The 14,769-nt window shown below is 32.3% G+C and overlaps 1 protein-coding gene across 1 annotated transcript; it reads left to right on the top strand.

Moving 5' to 3' along the window:
* The first annotated feature begins 1,139 nt into the window (after positions 1-1,139).
* LOTGIDRAFT_173934 (hypothetical protein) lies at positions 1,140-6,208 on the top strand. Its single transcript, XM_009051959.1, has 4 exons — positions 1,140-1,272; positions 2,012-2,322; positions 5,250-5,311; positions 5,707-6,208. The coding sequence occupies exons 1-4, from the start codon at positions 1,217-1,219 to the stop codon at positions 5,854-5,856; spliced, it is 579 nt and encodes a 192-aa protein (XP_009050207.1). The 5' UTR covers positions 1,140-1,216; the 3' UTR covers positions 5,857-6,208.
* The last annotated feature ends 8,561 nt before the right edge of the window (positions 6,209-14,769 follow it).

The following is a 14,769-nucleotide window of genomic DNA, read 5'->3' as shown; positions in this document are numbered from 1 at the left end:
ACTGATAGTTGGGGGGGGGGGGGGGGAATAAAAACGTGAAAAACTCTTATTTTGAAATTCTTAGAAATATAAGGATACAATCCCACCCCATTCCCATACTGGCGCCGTCAGTGTCATCATACGCGACAAAGTAAGTGTACCTTTAAAAGGCAAAAACAATGTCGGGCCTAGGCCAAGTAATTATCATGTAAAATAATTCCTTAAGGCATTTATATCTTTTTTGCCAATGATTCACCCCAAGGCAATCTAGTTTTGGAAACCTGTTTGTATAGACCTATATATAATTAAATCAAGTATTTCACACGTCAGCGGGTATCTCGACTTAATTCTATTGTTTTAAGACAGTCTGACAGATTGGAGGTGCATTAATCTTTGATAGGTAATCTGTTAACCCTCTAGGTAACCTAATCCAGAGACTTGTGTATCACATCTTTATCATTGATCGGTTTCAGGGGATGTCACCCTTTAATGAAAGGAGACAAGAGGGTTATTGGAGCAGACACTGTAGCCGTCCCCCCCCCCCCCCCCCCTCCCGTCAAAAAAAAATTCGTGTGGTAATCTGTTGACCCTCTAGGTGACCTAATCTAGGTAGCCTACTGTATAAGTGTATATCACACCTTTTTATACTGATCGACTGCAGGGGGTGTCACCCTTTAATGAGAATGAAATGAAATGAATGGAGTTTTACGTCCTACTTTTTTGCTTTAATGAGAAGGAGACAAGAAGGTTGTAATAGGCGCTGTTTAGCCCCCCATATACTTTTATGGTATAGATATAGATATCCGGATGAAAGAATTCCTCCTCTTCCCCACCAAACTCCCCCAATCAAAAAAAAAAGTATCATAATGAAGGCCTTATTATTTAGTATAAAGTTACTAAGACTCCAGAAGCAATCTTGTTCTTCTAAGGGAACAAAACAGGTGCGCGAACATCTACTGTTTACAATTACATTCACACTTTCATTTGTTAATCATCCCAAATGAATTAATCGGGGATTAATGTAGATTAACTGGAAGCAGTGTCAACGGATTAACGCTAAGCCGAATTGTCTCCGAAATAACCCAATGGACAGCTCTCACTGGGTTAACATGTGAGCATAAAATGATGACGTCACAATATCTGCGTGAAATTCGAACGAAGTGTATTTGGGCGAAGTCGGTCGACCTGTCTCATTTATAAAGAAACGTTTTAAAACGATCGTGCATTAAAAATAACCATGACTTCGACAGGAATAAACCAAGGCTTGAATGAGACTTCCAAACCTTCGTCAAAGTAAGTGATCTGTTATGTCTTTCTTGGTGAAATACGCAAAAATTGTCGCAGATGAGAGAGAGCTGCCATGTTTGATTTTGTTTTGTTGGGTGTGCTTATGTCATATTACAAGGAACCAGGTTTTTTGACAACCCGGACATTTCATCAACTATCGGCATTCGTAACATACATTTCCAAAGTTCAGGTAAACATATTTAACTTGAGAATGGATTCGTCATAATGTTTTATTGCTCATAAAAAGAAAGGCGGTCAATCTCTGTTTTTTCTATAAGGTGTAAGGGACGCAACTCTAATTTTCAAATCATCTTTCAAGACTACAATTAAGTTGAATTACGCCTTTTAAATATTTTATGTGGTTACAGACATTGAAAGCAGTGCTATATTCTTAGTATCTATTTCATTTGTTTGTTTGTTAAAAATATGACTGAAAGATGATAAATTATGATGACGCTGTACAACAACCTTGCTTGGGTTGCTTGTAGTTGTAGTATCCTTATGTCTCACTCTAATGTCTGTAGTAAGGGTAATCATTCTTATATAGAATTACAATTAATCGAGATAGATCAATTATATAGGCCTATTATTCTCATTCTTTATTTTAGCCTGTGTACATAATATTCCTATGTATTCTGCCAATTGTCATGGCCTACCCTACAGAGTAGATAGGGCCTAGTTGAGCTTTATAACTGTCAATCATTATTTGAATATATGATGATAAATCTTCTATTGAAATTTTCAGGGTTTTAAAACCACCAGGAGGAGGTTCCAATATTTGTTTTGGCGGGGAACCAGACCCAGCACCAGCAAGACAATCTCAAAGAGGACATGTTGCTCCTCAGCAACAACAGAGAACAACTAAAGCTCCTTTTGGAGAGAGTGAGCATGTTGTCAAGATCTTACCACAGACAAGAGGTTCTGATTCTAAAAGTCGTATTTTTGGTGATTGTAATGATGTTGTGGCTCCTCGTAGATCTTCTTCCAGTAACACCCATAGCAATATATTTGGTGAAGGTGATGATGTAGATGCAAAAAAGAGAAATGACTCTAATGGTATGTCTTAAAATAAAACAAAATTAGGAGTTAGTTTTAAAATTGGGATAGGAATAGGCAATTTTCGATATAACTTATAAGGCATTATACTTAGCAGCTCTTGTGACAAATAGTCAAGTAAGCTTAAGCTCTTGTCACGATAAGACGAGTATCGTGAGCTTAATTTTCATAAAACATAAGCAATTTTTTTCAATAAGCTCATACCGTACATGTTATAAGCTTCAGTAATTTAACATAGTCAGAATTCATCAGGATTTTAAGCTTTCTAAGCTAAGATTCAGCTTAGATTTTCAAGTACTTTAAGACACAAAAATTGCAAGTTTTTGTAGTTATTACTGTCACAAGATAATTCTAAGCCTTATGATTAGTTTGGATTTTAAAACATTTCACCATGTTATCTTTTGTCAAATCAAAAATTCACTTAAAGTTATTGCAAGAGCTTAACACACAATGTTGATTGGTTATGGGTCAGTTAAAATTGGAGAAAATTTCTTATTGTGATTTTGTTTTGATTGTTCTTTACAAAGTTCACGACTCATGAAGGGGCCAGTTTAACCAAGTGCTTGCTTAAGTCCAGTATTCCTTACATTTGGTCAATCACTAAAATTTATTTCAAAGTTAAAAGTTTATGGCTTTTTTAAATCCAGATTTTATTGTAATTTTGTATACCTCAAAGACGTACTCAAAACCTCTTCATTGAAAATTCAAAAAATTTAAAACCGACCCTTTTGAATTCTCAAATAGATTGTAAAGAGCCAAAAGTGAAAACGGCCAAAGAACTCAATAGGGAACGTATAAATAAACTTAGGAGAGGTATACATATTGACCATGTTAAAAAAAACCATAACATTCCTGTTATTTACTTTGTTTTCAGTGCAAAGTGCTCAGTGTGCCCGCCATTCATTGCTAATTCACTCCAAAATTTTTGTCTTAAACAATTTTCATTATTGGCTATATATTAGCTATTTTTTTTTCCCTATGACTAATACAAATTCGTGTGGCGTTTATATCACCATAAAAGCCATTGCCTCATCACCAAAACAATAGGCATGGTAATTTTAACCATTGACGTTGTTATTCATTGACGTCATTGTATCAAATAGAGGGTCTCCAATGTAAACAATCATGTCGGTAGTCCCAAACCTTGAAACTTAAAGAAATAGGCCCTACTTAAATTCATACTAAAGTCTTTGTATCAAAATTAGAATGTCTTGAAAACGTAAATATAAGCATTAAACTGTTACCCTATGACAGTTATTAATGCGCATTTATTCAATGTTCCAGCCAACCTTTGTTCTGATATGTGACCATAACCGCCATAGGGTAACAGTTTATTGTTTAAATAAAAGTTACTGAGAGTTATAATAATAGGAAACTAATATGTACAGTTATGAGCCCTGAGTTCCAATTTGTAGCATTCGAATCCAATGTAGGCCTATATTACACTAGGGTAGGATCAAAATATATTATATTATTTAGGGTAAGGGTTATGATATCATAACATTTCGAGATTTTAGGTTAACCAAGGAAGGTATTTCATGAAACTTCACCAAATATTTTATTTGCTTTTCTTTCCCTGTTTTCTGTCTTATTAAGCTTATATCCCACTGTGACTACTAACAAGTCTTTCTGTATCTTGACCCCTCCCTTTTTTTAGCTGTTGTAGTATTTTTTGTTGTCTTGTATACCACAACTTTATCTTAAAATATTAAACCCTCTTCATTAATCATCCTTTTTCAATTATCATTGGATAATCATTATTAGCTGTTGTAGTCTTTTTAGCTGTCTTATTCATTAATTATTCCTGGCAGTCATCATAAGATAATTTTCATTATTAGCCGTTGTAGTCTTTTTAGCTGTCTTATTCATTAATTATTCCTGGCAGTCATCATAAGATAATTTTCATTATTAGCTGTTGTAGTCTTTTTAGCTGTCTTATTCATTAATTATTCCTGGCAGTCATCATAAGATAATTTTCATTATTAGCTGTTGTAGTCTTTTAGCTGTCTTAAATCATTAATTATTCCTGGCAGTCATCATTAGATAATTTTCATTATTAGCCGTTGTAGTCTTTTAGCTGTCTTAAATCATTAATTATTCCTGGCAGTCATCATTAGATAATTTTCATTATTAGCCGTTGTAGTCTTTTAGATGTTGTGTACAGAAATTTTAACCAAGCTTTATGCTGTTGTATCTTATCTATTTTTCCACTGTCACTTAGTATTTTAATCACATTTATAGTATTTCTTTGCACTGAACACAATTTTGCATTTTGTATGTTTTTATTTATTTTTTAATTTTGTTTGTTTACTTATAATGCCTTTGAATTATTCTTGTCTCAGGCACAACGGATTCAAATTTTATATTGAATTGAGGCATCTAAGTGTCTAAGGCATTGAGGTTATTTGGAAGAGATTTTCTGATATTTATGTGTTATCTGAGACAATTCCAATTTGTGATTCCTGCAATTCCAGAAAAACTCGATCAAATTATATCTTCACTATGGACAAACCTTTTAGTCTTTGAAGTAGCAATATCAAAATGAGTCAAAAAAAATTTTGAGAGGGAGGGGAAATTATTGAAATTGCAAACAAGAAGTGTCTTCTAAAACATGCAAACACACATAGAAAATCACTTTGGAATCTCCTTTGAATGCAACCATAATTATATTTTACATTTTCGTTCATTTTTTTGTCTCTTTAAAATGCTTTTACTTAAGCTTAAGCTTGTTATTAGATTAACAAATTGAAAAATTATTCAATATTAAGTATTTTAAAGTAAACTCATGATGATAGATTACAAAATAATTGGACTAGTAATTATAAAAATAATCATGTCTTTTCAAGTAAAATTGATTAAATCCATTATCAAGAACAATAAAGCATCATTTATCAGTTGTTTGACTTATTAATTTTTTTTTTCTTTAGGTAACTATGATCCTATCACTGGTCAAAAATATGAAACAACTGCTTGTCATCAACCACCACCGGTAAGTTTTCATCTGTTATATTTTTTTGGGTACAGGATTTTCCTTTGTATTTTTGTAATGGCCTTACAAGGGTTGCTATAGACCTACTTAGCGGTGCTATGGGTCCCCTCAACGATGCAACACCAGTGCTTCTTTAAAGTTTCTAGATATTTGTCAGTCACCACCTGGAACGAGTATGTTAATGAAGAAAAGGTTGTAGAGCATTATCTCTGTGGTTCCAGCTGTAAATGGGCAATCAGAAAAGATCAGTATTAAGAGGTTTGGCCAAGGACCAGCTGGTAGACCAGATCCTCATGAGTTATTTTTGTGGAAAAGGGATTTTTATATCAGAAGTCCTTTCTGTCTCCAGCCAACAATGATTCCTGCAAGACATTGTTCCTTTTTTTTTCTTGTAGAAACCAGTACCAACAAGTAACTATAAACCATTACCTTCTGCCGCTGATGGACCAGGTACAATGCAGTCTGTAAGTGGTAAAGCCCAGGATGTCAGGACTTCATCTCGTGTTACCAATCCACCAGGAGGACCTACCACCAAACTTTGGTAGATTTCTCTTCCTTTCTGTTGTCAGCCACCAGTGATCTCTTCAAACCACATCTAAACAAACAACCTCAACAACAAAAATATTGCCAAAAGTTTACAGAATTTTTGTCACAAAATTACCAATGATGTACTTACCCATTTTTCTGGGCCATGGCATTTGATGATCATTTGGCTTGATTAATACAATTCCTTGGCATTGAATGAGTGTCCAGTAACTTGCAAAATTAATTCTTTTGGCATTTTCAGGAATAATCTAATCAAAAAATCTTTCACAGAATCTAGCTTTTCTAGGTGTTTTAGATTTCTGGAAATATTGGCATGTACAAATACTCTAGATAGATCTTCTTTGAGTGGCTTGGTATATTTCATTTCGACTTTTTGTACTGCTGACGGTATTTTTTGTTTTGTTTTTTCCGTTTAACTTTTAAATTTAAATGTCCACTCATTTGTGATTCAGTCATAATTTGTGTAAACATGTCGTTCTTGCTTAAAGCTTTCCTTAACCCGACTTGAGAAAATGCTTCAAATTAGACCAGAAACTTTGAAAGAAAGAAAAATTTCATTATCTTTTTCTATATACTGGCTCTGTTTTTGTCCCATTATTCTGAGATTGTCATGTGTTCTCCTGGGACAAATTTTTAGGACTTCTTTTCTAAAGTTTTCTTATCTTTTCATTGTATCGGACTGTAAAGACAATTTTTAGGTCCATACTCTATTTAGTATTTTTAGTACTGGTATCTCTACTAGCAATTTAGGTTTAAATCTAAAATCTAAATGTTAATATTTCAATCTTCTTTACTAGTCTTGAATGAAAATTTTCAAAATATAACCAAAGGTGAACTGTTACCGCAAGAAAAGTGTCCATTGTATATTTGACACCCCTCAATCCATTATTGAACTCTTCCATACATGCATTCTTTAAATCATAATGATGCATTGTTTTGTATGTTTAGAACAGTTCATTTACAAAATAGGGGTGTTTTTCTTTTGAATTTTCCTTCTGTGACAATATATAAATTCATTTGAATATCTTTTCATGAAAAATGCCTACATTGTTACCAATTTGCATTTAAAGACATATTTGAAGTTGTTTTCTCTCAATGCTCATTTCTTTGAAATTCTCACAGCACTTTTCATGATATTATTCAAGTACATTGGAATCACTATTAAGTCAGGGAAATGCAAATTTCAAAGCACAGCTTGACCAAAAAATCAAAGTTAGAAACATTGACTCTTGAACTTTGAGAATCTTAATACTATGTAAATTTTAAGTTCTGTTAGGGCTTGTTCACTCTTCAAGCTGAGCAGAGTGTTTTGAAGCAGATGCTCAGCTGAGTGGAATAGAGAAACACACTGGGGAAATCAAGGCTGTATTATTTTCAGCTTGCAGCTGGTGATTGTCCACTATTTAATTAGCATGGCTGTCAAGTTATAGGAAAGCACTCAAAAAATCTTCATAGCGAACGACTGATTTCCAGTGGCCTTCCTCTGCTTATATGTGAACGCCTATCCACACCACTGTTCTCTGTGCCACCCTGCTCTGCCAGTAGTGTGAACAACAAGCCCTGAGGTCGAAAATGATTTTTATTGTAAATTAACACAAAATTTTGGCCCCTGAGAAGTGTACTTTGCATGAAACCATAATAATATAGTCATTAAAAATTTGATCTAATTTCTAATTATCTACTTCGATCTATATAAAAAAAAAAAAATTTTTGGGAAATTTTTAATTGCTAAGTACTTATTGTATATATATTATAAAAAATATAAAGAAATATAAAAATTATTGTATAATTTAGTATTAGTTATAAATATTAGTTATAAATTTAGTTCTGATTTTATTATAAATCTTTATCTAGGAGCACAGTTTATTATAAATTTCTCTATGTTATGTGTTGTGATATAATTTCTGTTTAATAAAAGTGCTAATTGAAATTTTGAGGGTATGCTATAGAAATAATTGTAATGTCCAAAATAATATTTCATGTTTGTGTTTGTTTTATTTTATGTGCATTGTCATTTCAAATTTTTTGAAGTATATTCCACAAAATTATAGTTAAAAAAAATTGTAATTACTCTAAATGATTGTTTCTTATGATATCAATTTTTATCAAACAAGTCTAAAAGTATTATTTGACAAAACTTTGGACAAAGTGAACAAATGTTCTTTTTTCTTATAAAATTCCAGTTATGAATTTTATTCCACAAACTTATAGTAAAAATTAAATTGTAATTACTCTAAATGATTGTTTCTCATAAAATCAATTTTTATCAAACAAGTCTAAAAGTATTATTTGTCAAAACTTTGGACAAGGTGAACAAATGTTCTTTTTTCTTCCAAGCATGAATTTTATTCTGTTTAGGGAATCTGAAATAAGTCTTGCCTAAATTTGCCTTTTAACTTGCTTAAATTTAAATATTTCTACAATGGAGCTTACAATACCTAAGAGCAATTTGCTAAATGCTTTAAACAGTGTATTTTGAGAATGTTTTGACTAACAAAATTGAATTGATTGTAATTTGTTTATCTAATATTTGATTAAATGTAAATATTTAAAGCCATATATTGTCTTTTAGTTTCAAAATTTCTAGCTGGTTTATACACCCCCCCACTCCACCCTCACTCTGTCCCTTTGCAATACACCTTAGATTGGTTTCCAGTAAATCAACACTTGCTTCAAGCTAAAGCTGAAATTGCAAACTAGGTATCTGTTGGTTGTCATGGTAGTTGGATCTGGATCGGTTTGATGATTTGGTACAACATCCTTCATAGTCATGTGCCACTTTCTGAATATTCATGGGGATTAGACTAAGTATAGTAAATGATCAATGGCTGAAAATATGACCAACTTTACCATTGTCCTGACATTATGGAATTCCTGAACACTTACAAATATCGAATAGGGAGAAGGCTATTTAATTCCTGTCATTGTACTATAGTGTCTTATCTGTATCGATTTCATAAGGTACGGACTTGTGAAACAATTACCAGACTTGTAATTACAGGGAGGCCTCCCTAAAAAATCAGATGACTTAAATGACCTGTCCAGTCGCTATTGTTGAGCCCCCCTTCAAAAAAATTTCTTTTGAGGAATTGTAATGAAACTTTGTAGGTCTAAGCATTTATAAAAGTACTGTAGTCTTGTTTTTATGGTTACGTCCCTTATATATAAAAGTATTGTAGTCTTGTTTAATTGGTTACGTCCCTTTAGATATAAAAGTATTGTAGTCTTGATTTTAATGTTATGTCCCTTTATATGTGAGTATTGTAGTCTTGTTTTTACTGTTGCGTCCCTTTAAATATAAAAGTATTGTAGTCTTGTTTTACTGGTTACTTCCCTTTAAATATAAAAGTATTGTAGTTTTGTTTACACTGGTTAAGTCCCTTTAAATATAAAAGTATTGTATTCTTGTTTACACTGATTAAGTCCCTTTAAATATAAAAGTATTGTAGTCTTGTTTCGCACTAGCTAAGTCCCTTTAAATATAAAAGTACTGTAGTATTGTTTTACTGATTACGTCCCTTTAAATATAAAAGTAATGTAGTCTTGTTTACACTGGTTAAGTCCCTTTACATATAAAAGTATTGTAGTCTTGTTTCACACTAGTTAAGTCCCTTTGAATATAAAAGTATTGTATTCTTGTTTACACTGATTAAGTCCCTTTAAATATAAAAGTATTGTAGTCTTGTTTCGCACTAGCTAAGTCCCTTTAAATATAAAAGTACTGTAGTATTGTTTTACTGATTACGTCCCTTTAAATATAAAAGTAATGTAGTCTTGTTTACACTGGTTAAGTCCCTTTACATATAAAAGTATTGTAGTCTTGTTTCACACTAGTTAAGTCCCTTTGAATATAAAAGTATTGTAGTCTTGTTTTACTGGTTAAGTCCCTTTAAATATAAAAGTATTGTAGTCTTGTTTCTCACTAGTTAAGTCCCTTTAAATATAAAAGTATTGTAGTCTTGTTTCGCACTAGCTAAGTCCCTTTAAATATAAAAGTACTGTAGTCTTGTTTTACTGATTACGTCCCTTTAAATATAAAAGTATTGTAGTCTTGTTTCACAAAGGTTAAGTTCCTTTGAATATAAAAGTATTGTAGTCTTGTTTCACAAAGGTTAAGTCCCTTTGAATATAAAAGTATTGTAGTCTTGTTTACACTGGTTAAGTCCCTTTGAATATAAAAGTATTGTAGCCTTGTTTCACACTGGTTAAGTCCCTTTGAATATAAAAGTATTGTAGTCTTGTTTTACTGGTTACGTCCCATTAAATATAAAAGTATTGTAGTCTTGTTTACACTGGTTAAGTCCCTTTACATATAAAAGTATTGTAGTCTTGTTAACACTGGTTAAGTCCCTTTACATATAAAAGTATTGTAGTCTTGTTTCACACTAGTTAAGTCCCTTTGAATATAAAAGTATTGTAGTCTTGTTTTACTGGTTACGTCCCATTAAATATAAAAGTATTGTAGTCTTGTTTCTCACTAGTTAAGTCCCTTTGAATATAAAAGTATTGTAGTCTTGTTTCACACTGGTTATGTCCCTTTACATATAAAATTATTGTAGTCTTGTTTCACACTGGTTATGTCCCTTTACATATAAAAGCATTGTAGTCTTGTTTCACACTGGTTATGTCCCTTTACATATAAAAGCATTGTAGTCTTGTTTCACACTGGTTATGTCCCTTTACATATAAAATTATTGTAGTCTTGTTTCACACTGGTTATGTCCCCTTACATATAAAAGTATTGTTGTCTTGTTTCACAAAGGTTAAGGCCCTTTGAATATAAAAGTATTGTAGTCTCGTTTTACTGGTTAAGTCCCTTTACATATAAAAGTATTGCAGTCTTGTTTTAATGGTTACGTCCCTTTACATATAAAAGTATTGTAGTAGTCTTGTTTTACTGGTTACGTCCATGTAAATATATATTACTATCGTAGTCTTCTGGTTTTTTTTTTTTAGCTTGGTCCCTTTAGAAATTATTTGTTTTAGATTAATTGATCAAAGATTCCATTCTGAGCTCACCGGGAAGAAGGTGCGTTTCTTTGACTATAAATTAACTGAGACTTAAATTCACTTTCACTAATTTTCAATTTTTAAATTAATTTTTAAAATTCGATTAGTCATTAAATAGATATTGAAAAGAACTTGTATAAATGCATTTTATTTGCCTAAGAATGCTTTCGGACCCAATGAAATACAGAATATATATTTCAAATTACATCCCATGCTGCCAAAACATCTTGAATTTGTCAATGAAGAAATGAATCACATAATAGATATATGGACGGAAGAATGACCGTTGATAAAAATCAACACTAGAGGGTACAGAATACAGACTATTGTTTTGTGAATTTGAAAATAGTAGTAAATATATGTTAAAACTCAAAACCCCGAGCCGAGAAGTGCTTTCCAAATGATCAAAGTCCAAAATCGGTTTAGAAATGTTTTGACTGACCTTTCTTAAAACTGTCGTTATAACGTTCCATACACATCATTCTGTAATACAATTCACATCATCTTCATCATCTATTTTTATCATCAAGCAACGTGAAGAATATGGTCAAAGGGGGATAATTTTGATATTATTGTTGATAAAACTCATAATCCGTGTCGCTGTATTAAAAAAAATTGGAAAGAGAATTTACACCTTTGTTCGACCAACTTCATAAAATTAAGACACTTAACAGCTCAAGGTTTTTATCAATTTTGGTTTGATTTTTTAAAGTTTTTAAGAACGTAAGAGTTTTAAATTACAGCCGAAGATTTAAGGTTTGGCTTCTCGGATTATCTATAACGACGTTACTCAACACAACATTATAATACTGTTTTATGAATCTTAAAGGGACATTCACCTTTTTTTTGAAGGTCGACATTTTTTATGCTCAAATTTGTAAACCAAAATCTATAGTTTAAAGTATCCCGTAACGTATCTGAAAGTTGTAAAAAAAAAATCCAGCAGTTTATTTTTAAAAGCCCAAACTTTATGTAAAATGTCGTTATGCTTTTTTGCAAGCTGTTAGAAAAATACTGTGTGGATTTTAGTAAAATAAACGCAAATATTGTACAGCAATATATCTCCTACGTTTTCTAAAGATTTCAACTAGATATAACGAACCCTTATAGAGCCAATAACCGAAACCAGGTCAAACTGCTTGATCAACAATCTCAGTTTTGAAATTAGCCCTTTTAAAATAAATTCAGTTTGATCAAGGAGATACATAGATATAAATAGCATACTTTAGAAATATTTTCAGGTATAATTTAAGACGTTTTTGATAATGAAATTTAAAAAAAAAGCGAAACGCCCCTTTAACACAATGATGAATTACTGAATGAATAAATTACTAAATGAATGGATTAATGATTGAATTGATTACTGAATTAATGAATAAAAAGTTTTTCTGGCTTTACATTGTTACGGAATCCTTATCATAACAACTGTTTTCAAAAGTGGGGCTGACTTTCCTCTTACAGAACTTTATATATTTATATATCTTATTTGGTCAAATAGGGGCTACAAGTGTATCAATGGAGACTCACAGCAACATATATTTAAGAAATGTGAGAGGACTGGGTGATCTCCGATGAGATGCCATTGGCAACAGATACGGCGAGATCGGATTAAAAGAAAACCTACCTTTAAAAAGACAGTGTTACTTTATTAGGTTCCGTTTCCATTATAGCTTTAGGGGCAAACACAAATGAGCACACATTAATGTGAAGTTCGAAATCTAACAGAAAGAGGAAATTCTACACTCGTACATGCACAGAAAAAACAAGATATTTTTAAAATACCATAAGACCGATACATAGGTACAAATTTGGCTACATATTTTTGGTCATTCTTTTTACAGTTATTATGGTGTCAATAAAGCTAAATATAAACTAGAAGAGTTTTTGTGATGCCCAATGTCAGTTTCCAATAGTTCACACACAACACCACGAGTAACTGCACAAGACAGGGGCACGGGGTCGAATATAACACCTGTTCAAATAGATGAAATCGCAAATAAAGGTACGGAACTCTGATTAAGAACGTCAAAATGATTCATTTAGTTGTGTTCTGAAAACTTCATGTAATCGGGAATTTTTGGTATTTTATAACACTTGTTCAAATAGATGAAATCGCAAATAAAGGTACGGAACTCAAAACGTCAAAATGATTCATTTAGTTGTGTTCTGAAAACTTCATGTAATCGGGAATTTTTGGTATTTTTTGTGAACAGTAATAATGAGCTCGTCCACAATTCAAGACAGAGGTCGTACAAGTAATACAAAACTTCTCAAGAAATCCCGAGTTATGTAATCGGGATTATTGATATTTTCCGTATTTGGATAGGCAAGCTCATTCATTCAAGACAGAGGTCCATGCGAAAACTGTCGAGAAAACCCGAATGATGTAATCGGGATTACCGTTAATTGACTCAACCTCTGTCCACATTTTTACCGCGATTGCCTAAAATCATGGTTTAATCACGAAAAGCAAACCAAAGTCTGTTTTTCTTCAGATTTTTAACAGATTTCACGACATTTGCAGCAATTAAATGAAAAAAGATGAATAGTCTATCTTTTTTAGCCCAAAGTATTGACAATGATTGTGATACATTTGAGAATTTGAGAATTTTACTACTTTTCAACCAAACCTGAAGTTCATAAATTGTTGAATATTTCCAGACTAATTTTCGTACTACTAACAATTATGAAAACTTAATACCGTTGATTCTATTTTATGTCTTCTTCCGGTAGAATTCAACAAACATTAGAACATTCAACCTATATCTTTTCTTTTTTACTTTGTTCTGCTTTTGTAAAATGTTTCCTTCAGTTTCAAAGCAATAGTGTGCCACAATTAATACAAACTCTAACCAAGGTCAAATATGAGATGCCTTTCCGACGTCCAAGACCGGTGAGTGCTCGAGGGGGGCAAACACAAATGAGCACACATTAATGTGAAGTCCGAAATCTAACAGAAAGAGGAAATTCTACACTCGTACATGCACAGAGAAATCAAGATATTTTTAAAATACCATAAGACCAATACATAGGTACAAATTTGGCTACATATTTTTGGTCATTCTTTTTACAATTATTATGGTGTCAATAAAGCTAAATATAAACTAGAAGAGTTTTTGTGATGCCCAATGTCAGTTTCCAATAGTTCACACACAACACCACGAGTAACTGCACAAGACAGGGGCACGGGGTCGAATATAACACCTGTTCAAATAGATGAAATCGCAAATAAAGGTACGGAACTCTGATTAAGAACGTCAAAATGATTCATTTAGTTGTGTTCTGAAAACTTCATGTAATCGGGAATTTTTGGTATTTTTTGTGAACAGTAATAATGAGCTTGTACACAATTCAAGACAGAGGTCGTACAAGTAATACAAAACTTCTCAAGAAATCCCGAGTAATGTAATCGGGATTATTGATATTTTCCGTAAATGGATTGGAAAACTCGCCTTTTTATTCAAGACAGAGGTCCTTCCGTAAATTACCGAGAAATCCCGAGTAATGTAATCGGGAGTACTGATATTTTCCGTATTTGGATAGGCAAGCTCATTCATTCAAGACAGAGGTCCATGCGAAAATTGTCGAGAAAACCCGAATGATGTAATCGGGATTACCGTTAATTGACTCAACCTCTGTCCACATTTTTACCGCGAATGCCTAAAATCATGGTTTAATCACGAAAAGCAAACCAAAGTCTATTTTTCTTCAGATTTTTAACAGATTTCACGAAATTTGCAGCAATTAAATGAAAAAAGATGAATAGTCTATCTTTTTTAGCCCAAAGTATTGACAATGATTGTGATACATTTGAGAATTTGAGAATTTTACTACTTTTCAACCAAAACTGAAGTTCATAAATTGTTGAATATTTCCAGACTAATTTTCGTACTACTAACAAT

The sequence above is a fragment of the Lottia gigantea genome (genome assembly GCF_000327385.1).
Source record: "Lottia gigantea unplaced genomic scaffold LOTGIsca_176, whole genome shotgun sequence".
NCBI lineage: Eukaryota > Metazoa > Mollusca > Gastropoda > Lottiidae > Lottia > Lottia gigantea.
The sequence above is the reverse complement of the archived record's forward strand: the minus strand, read 5'-3'. Positions and strand labels throughout refer to the sequence as shown.